Source organism: Mauremys reevesii, linkage group 18 (assembly GCF_016161935.1).
Source record: "Mauremys reevesii isolate NIE-2019 linkage group 18, ASM1616193v1, whole genome shotgun sequence".
In the NCBI taxonomy this organism is placed as follows: Eukaryota; Metazoa; Chordata; order Testudines; family Geoemydidae; genus Mauremys; species Mauremys reevesii.
The window spans coordinates 28,363,277-28,376,586 of NC_052640.1; the positions used below are offsets into that span (position 1 = coordinate 28,363,277).

At 59.3% G+C, this 13,310-nt stretch overlaps 1 protein-coding gene across 1 annotated transcript; it reads right to left on the bottom strand.

Moving 5' to 3' along the window:
• Nucleotides 1–3,528: 3,528 nt before the first annotated feature.
• ISG15 (ISG15 ubiquitin like modifier) lies at nt 3,529–5,873 on the bottom strand. Its single transcript, XM_039505083.1, has 2 exons — nt 5,711–5,873; nt 3,529–4,969 (listed from the first exon to the last, which is right to left on the bottom strand). The coding sequence occupies exons 1-2, from the start codon at nt 5,711–5,713 to the stop codon at nt 4,499–4,501; spliced, it is 474 nt and encodes a 157-aa protein (XP_039361017.1). The 5' UTR covers nt 5,714–5,873; the 3' UTR covers nt 3,529–4,498.
• Nucleotides 5,874–13,310: the final 7,437 nt, after the last annotated feature.

Here is a 13,310-nt window from a genome sequence, read left to right on the forward strand (position 1 = left end):
AAGGCTGCTACCTTGACCAACAGCCACGGTGGAACCAGTGACCCCGTGAGCTGAACGTCTCAGAGCCAGGCTCTGGCATCAGACTCCCATTCCCTGTGGTCCGGGCACAGAGGGGAACACGACACAGATGCGTCCCTGGGGAAAGCAGCAGCATCCCCATCTGACAGCTACACCCATGGGGAGTTCAAGTGCCTTTCAGGGAGACAGTGCTGTCTAGTGAGTAAGGTACTGGGCTGAGACACAGGAGATGTGGGTTCTATTGCCCAGGTCTGCGACTGATTTGCTGGTGAACTTGGGCATGTCACTGCCCCGCCCTGTGCCTCAGTTTCCCCATCTGTAAAGTGGAGGTAATGCTAGTGACCGCCCTTTGTAGACCGTTTTGAGCTCCAGGGTTGAAAAGGGGTACAGAAGAGCATGGTGGTGGCATTATTCCAAAGGGGATACGTAGAAAGTCTTGGACAAAAACAAGAATTGAGCCCAGCTCCTGTGACTTCCAGGGTTTGGGACACAGGTGTCTGCCCCCAAGCAGTGAGCTCTGAGGGTGCATTGCAGGATGAGCAGGGAGGGGATGCGCTTTGGTAAAGCCAGGCGGCATGGGGCTCAATGGGGCCGTGGCTGTGCGCTGGTGGTGACAGCAGGGGTGCTCTGTCTGGACACTTCATTCACGATTGACAAAGTCCTTTAAAGGGGAAACATAAGCTGCCCCCCCTGCTGGCCATAGGGCGGGGAGAGAGCCCCGGCAGGGCTCACCGAGGGCCTCACACTCCCACTTCTCAGGGAATTGCTCACGCCTCCGTGCACCGGCCTGCCCAGGGGAGAGACAGCACCAGACACCGAGCAGCCAGTCCAGTCACTCTCTGACCAGGGCAAAATCCCCCTTTCCACCACTCTCGCTCCCACCTGGGATTCTTCCCCCTGCATCTCCGCCCCACAGGGATTCCCCCAGTCTCTCTGCCCGCCCGTGGGAAGTTCCACCCCTGTAGCCTCTCCCATGGGAACCCCCCTTCAGTTCCTCCCCTGGGGATTTCCCACTCCCTTTGCTAACACTCCCCACCTCGGGATTTCCCACCTGTGACCTTGCCCTCCATAAGTTTTGTGAAAATATGTTTATAAGTGTGAATATAATGTAACTGGAATGTGCTTTATGCAAAAGGTCTCTTGTAAGGTATCATTACAAAGCTTATAATCTACAGAGTGTGGTCATCCTGGTTGTATGTAGGTATCATTCTTGTATCTGTAACTAGAAATAATAAGTATAACTCTGAAGTCCTATTGTCATTATGCAAATCTTGATGGCTCTCATTGACCAGGACAATTGGTTGTAAATGGCTCTGTTTACTTGCAAGCCTTCGTGTGAGTCAGGCCAAGAAGAATGGAGACTGGGGTCTCACAGGACATGTGACCATGTCACCTGGTACTGGAATCCATCTTAAACCTGGTGCTTTTCCATTTAGAAGGAGGGTGGGGACCCAGAGAGACAAATGAATCCTGCCTTGTGCCAAAGCTATAAAAGGGGGTGGAACAGAACAAAGGCGGCTGCCAGTCGTGAGAAATTCCCTAGTTACCACCTGAGCTGGAACTACCAAGGGCTGTACTGGGGAAAGGATTGGGCCCAGACTGGAAGGAGTCTAGTCTGTGAAAGACGCTTATTGGAACATCTATGAGGATGAGATTTTATCTGTATTCAGTTTCTTAATGTTTTAGGTTTAAACTTGCGAGTTTTGTTTTATTTTGCTTGGTAACTTACTTTGTTCTTTCTGTTATTACTTGAAACCACTTAAATCCTACCTTTTATACTTAATAAAATCACTTTTGTTTATTAATGAACCCAGAGTAAGTGATAAATACCTGGGGGAGCAAACAGCTGTGCATCTCTCTCTATCAGTGCTACAGAGGGCGGACAATTTATGAGTTTACCCTGCATAAGCTTCATACGGAGTAAAACGGATTTATTTGGGGTTTGGACCCTACTGGGAGTCGGAGAATGTAGCCTGCTGAGCAGTTTTGGGTTAAAGTCTGCAACTTTGGGGGCGTGGACCAGAGCTGGATCTGTGTTGCAGCCGGCTTGCGTGTCTGGCTCAACGAGAGAGGGTTCTGGAGGCCCAAACGGGCAGAGAAAACAGGCTCAGAGGTCATCTCAGCACATCAGGGGACAGCCCCAAGGCGGTCTCTGTGACCAAACAGACCTTTTTCATAAAGCATATTCCAGTTACATTATAGTCACACTTACTTTCATAAAACATATGGAGTGCAACGTCACAGCACCCCGTGGGGATTCTCAGTGTGGGGTAGGAGCCATGTCCTCGAGTAGTGGGCTCAGTGGCAGTCGGGGAAAGCAGCCACACCCCCAACCCCAGGCTGGCATGTCATGGCAGCCACAGCTTGGCAGCACAGGGGCAAGGAGCAGGAAGTTTGTGGCTTGTGACATGGGTCATCTCCTGCATGGCTCCTGCCAGCTCCCTTGAACTAGCCGCAGGCCAGCAGCTTTGATGGAGGCAGAGGGAGCTGTGAGCCAGAGGGAAGGCCTGGGGGTGGATCCGGGCCCCAAGCTATATGCTTGGCGCCAATGGCCTAAGCACTAGCTCTTGCTTTAGGAGCGCAGGAATGGGGTTCAAACTCTGAGCCAGCTCCTGCGAGAGCTACTTCAGGAGTGTTGCCAGCCCTCCAGGATTGTCCTGGAGTCTCCGGGAATTAAAATTCTGTCATGTGATGAAACCTCCAGGAATACATCCAACCCGAGCTGGAACCCTTATCTACACCTTGTGCCGAAGGGGGAATGTTCTGGCTGGGTTCTGTGAGTGCTGAGTGGGGAGTACGGAGCTGGGGAGGTTGCAGGGGAGTTGGGATGGCTGCACTGGGGAAGGGAGGATACCTGAGCATGTAACCTGAGAACCCAGGAGGGGGGTTGAAGGCCAGGTGACACCTCTGCCCGGGACACTGAACAAAGGACACAAAGGCTGGGGGAGGAGCCGGGGGGAGGCTGGGGGGAGTTTCAGTTTGAAGCTGGCTGGGAAATGGAGAGGGGCCCCGATGGGGCTTGGGCTTCCCAACGGGGCAGTTGCCTCCCTGGGGGCCCCAGATGGACCGAACTAAAGGGGTCCTGTTGTCTGTACCAGCAAGACCTGTTTCAGACTGTGTTCCTGTCATCTAAATAAACCTGTTTTACTGGCTGGCTGAGAGTCACATCTGACTGCGAAGTGGGGGGGTTCAGGACCCTCTGGCTTCCCCAGGACCCTGCCTGGGCGGAGAGGAGGCTCCCCAAAGTCCTGACTGGCTTTGGGGGGGAGCAGTTCCAGAGCATCGCCCGGGGACTCCGTGACACCCCTCAGCTGCAATTCCTTTCTTTCTCATGCAAAGGGCAGCACAGCTGGCTGGTCTGGGGGGTTCCTCCTCTTCTTTGGTGGTGAGGCCAGCATTTGGGAGTGTAGGGGTAAGAGCTTGGCTCGGTGCACAGGGGCAGATCACCTGGAAGGGTTTACCAGCATGGATCAGAGTCCGCAGGGAAAAGACAGGACTCGGAGCAGGGCAGGATTTGAGGAAACCTGTTTATTGATCCTATTAGATTATTCTCATGCATTTACATAGCAAAGTGCCGTAGTGTGCAATACAGTCACAGACTGAGTCCATCAATCACAGTTTGGAAAATGCAAATACTGTCTTGTCACAAAAAAAAGACCGAAATCCTTACTGCCAAAGCCAGAGACTAATCAGGGCAGTTCCTTTGTTTCTTCACAGACCACTACCCCCAGTGGTCATTACAACCTTAGCCTCGCCCCATAGCAATTATTCACTCAAGCCCCATCCCCAATGTGACATCACAGGAGGCAGCTGCACAGCCCCTGAGGAGGTGGAGCAGGGGGTTGTGCTGGATCTTCTTGTGATGTTGGCATCCAGGCTTCACACCTGAATTCAATCGGTGACAAAGGGAGTGGCCAGTGTGCTCTTCCGCTAGGGTTACTGCCTGCTGAAAGCACACCCTCACCCACAGCACTGCCGGGAACCACAGCAAACACCTATAGCAAGGAGACAACTCGCTAGACACATGGCACGACAGACACGGTGGGGGGGGGGGGGGGGGTGTCTCATTCACATGGAGGAGCTAACTGAGCAAGCCTCCTATGGGAGAGATTTCCACCATGTTGTAAGGAGCCCAGCCCCACAGTGCCCCCTGGAAGGAACAGAGTCGCTCTGCACGGCCCAGGTCAGCCACACAGCCTGGCACAGTGGGGCCATGCTGCACTGGAATGGGATGCATGGACGGATGAGGAGCTGGTGAGCACGTGCACAATGGGGTGCAAGTGCTGTGGGCAACCCAGCATCAGGGTGATGCTCACTCTCCCTGAGACCCTCTCCCAGTCTTCTGCATCACCCCCACCCCAGCCAGTGCTGGAGCCGGTCACAGCTTCACATCCGAGAGTCCAAAGCTGGTGTACGATGTTTGGGACGCTAAGGGAAAGAGGAAGGGAGCAGGAAAGTCAGGAGGGCCGGGCCCCGGGGCTCAGCCCCCCCGCAGACGCAGGTGCAGGAAGATGGTGCAGTGGGGGGCGATGTTGTAGTCTCCCAGCTTGTGGCCGTTCTCGAGCGGTTTCCCCTCAAAGCTGAGCCAGAACTGCTCCGCCTGGATGTTCTCCTGCTGCTGGACCCGCCCCTTGAACTGGGTGACCCCGTCGGAGGGGAGGACGGTGTAGGTGCTGGTCCTGCCTTTGTCGTTCTTCACGAAGATGGTGATGGACTCCTCATTCTTTACCATCAGCAGGACGATGTCTCCGGTCTTGAGCTGGTAGTCGGAGAGCCGGGAGCCATCACGCAGCTCCACGTAGGCCCCGTTCTGGCAGGCCAGCTTCTGCTGGTACGGGGACACCCCCGTCTGCTTGGCGATCTTGGCCTTGAAAGCCGAGACGGTCATTGTGCTGGTGACCTCCAAGCTGTGCATCTCGCCAGTCAGCAGCTTCACGCTGATACACAGGGCCTGGGGAGGAGATGGCCCAGAGCAGTCAGACCCCCTGGCAGCGGGAGCCCAAGCGCCCATCCCACACGGACTCACAGCCCCGGGAGGGAAGCAGGTTGGGGGCTTGTTACGGTCCCCATATCCTCCAACGCCTGGCACCAGGTGCAGTCATTACCCCAGTGCAATGTGCAGGGAAATGCGTCCCCGTCAGCACGGCAGTGATCACACCCGCCGCACCAGCATCCGTGCCAGCGCACGAGGGCTCAGTGAACGCTCACCAGATCCCTTTTCATGGGGCTAAAGGGGGCCCAAACCCAGCCCCCCCAGAAGGGCGGTCGAGGAATGAGGCTGCTCGCTGGGCCGGCTGGTCTGACCCCTCGGAGCCCAGTCTTGGTTGGGGTGCACTAGCCAGCACTCAGGGGCTGCCCCGGGGCGAGGGGCACCCAGGCTGCTGCGCCCCCCCTCCGGGGCTCCCCAAGGGCTGGCGGGTCGCTAACAAAGGGGCAGCTTAGCGAGACCGGGGCTGGGAGGGGGCGGTACATACAGGCGGCAGCTGCCTTTCCTGCGCCAGGGGACCCCGGGAAGTGCCGATCGGTCCCTCCCCAGCTACCGGCTCGGCGCGGGGGGTCCCCCCAAAACCCGGGAGGGGGTGGGGCCCCAGCGGACAGGAGACCCCGGGGGTGGGTCCGGTCCCGAGCTGCCCGCTGCCCTCCCGCGGACCAAGAACGTGCAGCGCGACCCCCAGCCCGGGACGCGCCTCACCATGTCCGCAGCCTGCCGGGGTCTCCCTGGCTCCGCAGCGTCCCGAGTTCGAGCCCGACCCGCTCTGCCCGGCTCCGCCGCCGGCTCCTGCTTTATAGCCCGGCCCCGCCGCGTCACCCGGGGCCGCCCCGCACCGAGAACCAAAACCAGCCTCGGCCGCTGAGTTTCGGTTTCCTTCTCCGCCCCCCCCCCCCCCCAGCGCCGCCGGGAAACGAAACTGGGAAGCGATGGAGGAAGGGACCCGGCCCCCGCACGTCACCCCGGGGAAGCGAACCCAGCTCCGGGCTGCCACGGGGGGGCAGGGACCCACACCCGCCATTGGGCCGGGGCCATAAACTGGCCCTTTGGGGCGTGATCCAGACCCGGATCCACATTTCGGGGCTGGCTGCATCGCTACTTTAGAAAAGCAGATAAATCGGGGTGTCCCTGTGCCCCCCGACCCCCATGCACCCCGCCCCGTGTCCGCAGGAAGAGTGGGCTCCGTGTTTAATCAACCGTAACGCTGTTACAAATACTAACGGGAAAAACCCCTGGGGGTGTTTTGTTTTAACACAGGGCCCCCGTTAACCTGTGGGATTCCCTGCCACAAGACAGCAGAGAGCTGGCAGCACCGCAGGCTCGAGGGGCTCGGTCAGTCCAGGGATGATGAGAACATCCCAGTTCCATTAGATGGGGCACAGTCTGGCTGTTTAATAGGGGATATAATCGCTCGTGCTTCAGGGGGCAGTGTGGGGAGCAGTGTGGGTCAGGGAGCAGCGGGAGCCATGGGGTGGTGTGGCGTGTGGGGAGCAGTGTGGGGATGTGCCAGAGGGCAGTGTTGGGAGCAGAGTGGGTCAGGGAGCGGCACGTGGCATGGAACGGTGGGGGGAGCAGTGTGGGTCAGGGAGGGTGTGTGCCAGGGGGCGGTGTGGGGAGCAGTGTGGGTCAGTGAGTGGCATGTGCCCTGGGGTGGTGTGGGGAGCAGTGTGGGTCAGGGAGGGTGTGTGCCATTTGGTGGTGTGGGGAGCAGTGTGGGTCAGGGAGGGTGTGTGCCATGAGGTGGTGTGGGGAGCAGTGTGGGTCAGGGAGGGTGTGTGCCATGGGGCGGTGTGGGGAGCAGTGTGGGTCAGGGAGTGGCGCATGCCATGGGGCTGTGTGGGGAGCAGTGTGGGTCAGGGAGCGGCGCTACAGCAGTGGCCTGTATGGGGCAGTGTGTGGGGGGGGTCTGGACTCTCACATAAGAAGTGCCTGGGGCGGAGGGGGGATGGGCTGAATTGATGGGGCTCCTGGGGACAGGCTGAGTCGCTGGGCAGGGCTAACAGTAGCCGTCACCCGCACAGGGGCTGTGGCGGGGGGAGTGCTACACCCCAGAGACAGACTGACAAACACAACATCCCGGGGGGCGGGGGGGGGGCTCCTGGGGTGGCTCCGGCTGGCTCTGCTGGGAGCGACAGGGAGAGAGGCTCAAGCAGGTTGAAAAGGGGCTCGTGGGGGGACGCGCATGGAGAGTCCCAAGGCGCTTTGGGCGGGAGAGAGGGGGAGGGGCAGGAAGTGTCTAGCAGGGAGGGTCTGGTTAGCTGCAGAACCGATTCTGGCCAAAGCAAGGTGGCCTGGAGGGAGGCTGCATGGTTCAGACCTGGAGCCATGTGGTGCCCTAGAAAGACACCGGACAGTCCTGAAGGACTCTGACCCCTAATGGCTGCTGCACTTGGACCCAGTTCTAACTCTTCACAGATGCAAATCTCACCCCCCCATGAGGGGGCCGGTGTGCGGCAGGGTGGTTCTGCTGCCACCTTTAATCTCAATCTAACAGTTTGAGCACCAGATTCTCCAGCTAATTCCTCATTTTGCCTTGAACTGGTTGTCACTGTACCGTATTTTCGCAGATAGCAGCTCATTCCTACACTGCCTTCTAGCAAATACTGTGTTTCTCCCAGGAACTGTAGCACCCCCAGCTACCATCTTCACACTCAGTGCACTGCCCCGTTGTTTGCTTTCACCCAAAGCGAGGTAAGGGGTGTCCAGCAGAGACAGGGAGGTCTAACCCCTGCCTAAGGCACTGGTCAGGCCTCGCTGGAAATCCCACGTGCAGTTCTGGTCACCCGAGTTCAAGGAAGAGGAACTCCAGCTGGACCGGGTGCTGAGAAGCGTTACTAGGGCGGGCAGGGAACGCAGGGCCTGGCTTCCAAGAGAAGACTGGACGTGCTCGGCTTGTTTAGTCACAGAAGAAAGCTGAGCAGGGCTGCGACTGCTGCTCTCTGTAGACACACTGGGGGGAGGGGGGTGCACCCTGTCACGGAGTGTGGGGGAGTCAGGGCCCTGCCCCCCTCTTCCTGCCATTCACCGGGACTCTCAGCCAGCCAGTAAAACAGAAGGTTTATTAGCCGACAGGGACACAGTCCCAAGCAGGGCTTGTAGGTACAACCAGGACCCCTCCGCTGGGTCCTGTGGGGGGCAGGGAGCTTAGACCCCAGACTCGGGGTTCCCTGCCTCCTCCCAGCCAGCCCAAAACTGAAACTAAAAACCCCTCCAGCCGGCTCCCTCCCTTTGTCCAGCTTCCTGCGCAAAGGTGTCACCTCGCCCCACCCCCCTCCTGGCTCAGGTTCCAGGCTCAGGTCCAGTCCCTCACCTAAAGTCACCCCCTGCTCTCCCAGCCCCCATGCAGACAGCGCCAGTAACACTAAAGGACGTTCCCAGGCCAGTCCGCCCGGCTCCCTGCTGCGTCACACACCGCAGGGAGGGAGAGGAGCTAGAGAAGCTGCAGGACAAGCTGGCCTGGAGCAAAGGGGATTGCCAGGCCATGGGGAAACGGGCTGGAAATTCCAAGCAGGTTTCTAAGCACCAGAGGAGTGTGGTTCTGGGACAGCCTCCCATCGGGCACAGCGCGGGGGCGGGGACGCAGAGACAGAGCTGAGGGATGAGCCAGGAGGAGGGCTTGGGGTTGGCAAGGCTGTAAGCAGGGCAAGCTGGCGTTTGGAGGCCAGGGAGGCTGCAGGCCTTGAGCTGGGAGAAGACGAGAGCCTGGATGGGTTAGTGGTGGATAGACTGGAAAGGCGGCTCTTAGAGATTAATGCCACCTCGTTTACGTGACACTGAAAGCACAGGGTGCAATACTGTCACCCGAGGCAGTGAGGCCCCCTGTGGCATTGCCTGGGCATGACACTGGGGCATGGAGGCGCCGCACCAGGGCACGGGCACCAAGGGCTCTGGGGCCCAAATTCGTCCCTGCTTCCCGCTGATTCCTGCAGGCTGGGTGCAGGGCACAGGGCTCCCCCTGGCTGCACCGAGCCTGCCGGAGGGGCTTGGCGAGCAGAGGTGGCTCCATCCTGCCCTTCGCAGGGGGTAGTGCTGCCCAAAGGCGGGGCACTGCTGGCAGTGAAGGACTGTGGCAGGGCTGCCCGGCCACAGGGGAATTTAAAGCAGCTCCCAAAGGCAGATGGAAATACGGCCTGCCCTCCCTAGGGTGAATGCCCCTGCCAAGGCACAGGGACCAGGCTGGTAGCTCACTGGGCCAGGATTGTGTCTGACTTTCCTCCTCCCATCCTCACTGTTTCTTCTGGCCCAAAGGGTGGAGTCCAGCCACCCCGGGGGCATCTCTGCAAGCTGGGCCTAAGGACGACTGCAGTATCATTTCCCTCCCCTAGTGAGTAACTAGGAGCGAGGGCACTGGCCTCCTCAGCTGACTGGCCCCCTGCCACCCTGTTGGTTAGTGCCAGTCAGTAAGGGGCGGGAGCAGAGAGTGACTGGCTGGCTGTTAAAGAGACTGCGGGGTCCTCATTACAGCGGGGCAGGTTACCCAGCAGAGAAACCTGGGCACCTACAGGACCCATGGCGCTCACTGCCACAATCCAAAGCCCTCCGTCACCATGGGGAGAGAAGGGCACAGGGAGGCGTCCCAGAGGAGCAGCCATTTGTCTGGCTGTCTCCTTGCCACCCCCACAGCCCGCTGCTCAGAGAGACCGTCTCTGCCCCCCGTTACCCTGCTTTGATGGCAGGAGCAACAGGGCTCCTCTGGCCCCTGGAAGGTGCCCCCGTGCCCAGGATCAAGGCTGTCTCCTCCCAGGTGTTTGAGAACAATGAACGGGCCTTAAAATCGAAGTTCCTGGCAGAACGGGAGGCAAAGCAGGGTCTGGAGGGCAGAGCAAGGCCCGCGCGCCCCTCTGAGCCGGGCGGTGGCTCTGCCTGCAGTCCCTCATGGCAGCCGGCTGTCTCTTGGGAGGGAGGGCGACTTGTCTCTATTGAAAAGTGCCGGACACAGAAAGCACGTCAGAGCAGGGACGAGCTGGGTGCCACGCAGACCAGTGTCAGGGGGGTTAGACGTGGTTTGCCAAAGGGCTCATAGCAGGTTACGCACAAAGCTGCCTTTTGGAGGGAAGCTAAATGAGACATGCAAGGGAACTGGTTATGGGTTTACAAGGCTGTGCCGTCGTGCCTGTCACCCACACAGCGCCGCCCTGGGGTCTGGGTGTGGTGTTACGGGGCTTCTTTTTAGTCTAGCGCCCCCTGGGGTCATTCTGGTGCCACAACACTCTGTCGTGTCTGGCCTGGCCCTCCAGCCAGGTCACGGCTCAGCCCAGTCCCAACAGGAAACCCCAAAGTCCAGTGGCTTTTGATCCCAGTCCTCAACCTCCATCTGGGGCCCGCCCTACTTGGCCTCCTCTCCTTCTGATGCCTGTACCTTCCCCTTGTCCTGGGGAATGGTGGAGCACCTGGGCCCGCCCTCTCCTCTGGCTGCCAGCCCAGGGCCCGTTTAGGCGCCAAGGACTGTTCCTTGCATCCTGCCACCATTTTCCCTGGGCTGCTCCCACCTTCTGCCCAGCTTGTTGACATCTGCCCCCCGGCCTCTGGATGCTGCTCTTCCCGCCTGGGATCTGTGGTTCCTCACCACTTCTCTGGCAGTGACCCATCCCCATCTGCTGCTCCCAGCCTCGCGTGCAGCACCTGGGCTGCGATGAATAACTCCCCTAGCTCCTGCCTGCGACTAGTGAGTCCTTCCCTCCTCCGAGCAGGAGCGTCCCTTCAGCCCTGCCCTGGAGCCGGCCTCTGGCTTTGGACAGCCAGCCCAACCCGCCTTAAAGCAGCAAGTCCCTCCCTGGCAGGGTGACCAGATGTCCCCATTTTATATTGGGATTTTTATACAATCCCAATATTTGGGCCTTTTTCTTCCATAGGCGCCTATTACCCCCCACCCCCGTCCCGATTTTTCACACTTGCTGTCTGGTCACCGTACTCCCTGGCCTTTTCCCCAGGTTGGCGGCAAGGCTTTGCCAGCTCCCTCCAGCTGAACTCCCTTGCCAAGTAGCCTCCCGCTCTGTAGGGCTCCGCAGAGCAGCCTTCTCCTGCCAGCGCCTGCCTGCCGTGAGGGTGGGACGAGGCAGCCTTCATGCTGCTCCCCGGCTCCCAACGCCTTCCCGCTTGGTTGGGTGAGAGGGGAGCCTTGCTCTAGCTTCTCTGCCAGGTTCCTTCCCCAAGCACCATTCATTCCCAGGACCCTTAGGGCTCGATATGTATCTCTGCTGGACTCTTCCAAACCCTTCAAGGGCTGTACCAGATGGAGGGTGGGCTGACCACTAGGCACTACTGCCCTCAGTGGTGGCCGGTCCCATCACAGCCTAGAATTCCCCAAAGGTGGCCCACAGACAGGTTCACTGGACACAGAGTTAATATGTGTTTGGGTGTGTGATGGAGTAGGGACTGTCTGTGTGGGGGAGGGAAGATCCAGGGAGGACTTTAGGTGAGGGACAGGTGAGAGCGGCCTTTGAGTTTCACAGTCCCGACCCACTAGGGGCCGCACTCTTCCCTCCGCCGCCCCCCACTGAACCACGGTCCGCCCCTTGCTTGCCCGTCCCAATAGGCCACGGGGCTGCGCCAGAGGCCCCACTGGTGGATCACCGGAGGCCAGTGACCCCACCCCCCCATGTGCTGAGAGAGGAGTTGCGGGAGTTCCTGGAGGGCGTCCGGGGCTCCCGCAACAAGATCCCGCTTGCTCTCCAGCGCTGGGGGGACTTCTACCTGATCCTCCAGGCCGTGAGAGCCCTCCTGGGGGAGGGCAAGAGGACCGGGAAGCAGGGTGCCGCGGCTTACCACCGGGTACGCAAATTCGGTGACTCCTTGCTCACCTTCGGGGAGGGCCACGGCTTGCTGCGCGGCCCGCCGGGGGCCGTGAGCGCCCCTGCCGGCAAGAAATGTATAACCTGAGCCAGGGAGGTGGGAGGGGTGTCAGCACCTTTGTCCGGGAAGCTGGACAAAGGAAGGGGCCGGCTGGAGGGAGTTCAGTTCAGTTTCAGTTTGGGGCTGGATGGTTGGAATTCAGGGAATCCCAAGCTGTGGACTAAGCTTCCTGAACCCCAGAAGGACTCGACTGAGGGGTCCTGACTGTGCCTCCAAGCTCTGCTGTAGCCTGCGTTCCTGTTGTCCAATAAACCGTCTGTTTTACTGGCTGGCTGAGAGTCACTGTGAGTCCCAGGCAGAGGGGTGCAGAGCCGGACTCCCCCACACTCCATGACAGGGTGTCACACAGGAATTAATCACATCAACGGAAAGGACAGTATCACATGGGATTGTGCAGGCATGAAATTGCAGGGACAGGAAATGTTCACTGCACCCTTAGACAGAGAGCTAGGAAATCCCAGACCTGGAGGGGCAGGTCTGCTCTGGCCAGTGCAGTGCTTCATTTGTAAGGAAAGAGGTGCTGGGGATCAAGCTACGAACTGCCAGGCCCAGAGGTGCCGGGCTCTGAACTGCCAGGCCCAGAGGTGCCAGGGCTCTGAACTGCCAGGCCCAGAGCTGCCGGGGCTCTGAACTGCCAGGCCCGGAGGTGCCAGGCAGGGCCGGCTCCAGACCCCAGCGCGCCAAGCGCGCGCGTGTAGCGGCATTTTGCCAGCAGGGCGGCAGGCAGGCGGCTTCGGCGGACCTTCCACAGTCATGCCTGCGGGAGGTCCACCGGAGTCCCAGGACCAGCGGACCTCCCACAGGCATGACTGCTGAGGGTGCGCTAGTCCCGCGGCTCCGGTGGACCTGCCGCAGGCATGACTGCGGAGGGTCCGGTGGTCCTGCAGCTTGGCTGGACCTCCCGCAGGCACACCTGCGGATGCTCCACCGGAGCCGCGGGACCAGCGACCGGCAGCGCGCCCCCTGCGGCGCGCTGGCCTGCTTGGGGCGGCCAAAATCCTAGAGCCGCCCCTGGTGCCGGGGCTCTGACCTGCCAGGCCCAGAGGTGTCGGGCTCTGACCTGCCAGGCCCAGAGGTGCCGGGGCTCTGAACTGCCAGGCCCAGAGGTGCCAGGGGTCAGCCCTGACAAGCCCCAGCACAAATTAAGCACTGGGCAAGTGACCAGTAAGAAGGGCATTGTGGCGTCTGTGAAAGTAGAATGAATTATATTGTAAAAATAAGAATGGATTAAAGAAATGCTGTATGTACCTTTAAGCAGAAATAAGAAATGTTGAAATACAGGTGCCAGGAAAAGAAACATTAGGCATAAACAATGGCGCTAATGGCAAAACATTAACAGAAGATCGGTAATAGTTAGTAAGGAAATAAGATATGCATGTCTAGCCCAGGTAAACTTATCTGATTCTGCTTCCTTTGTTACGTTCTCACCCTTTTATCTGTATAAATAAGA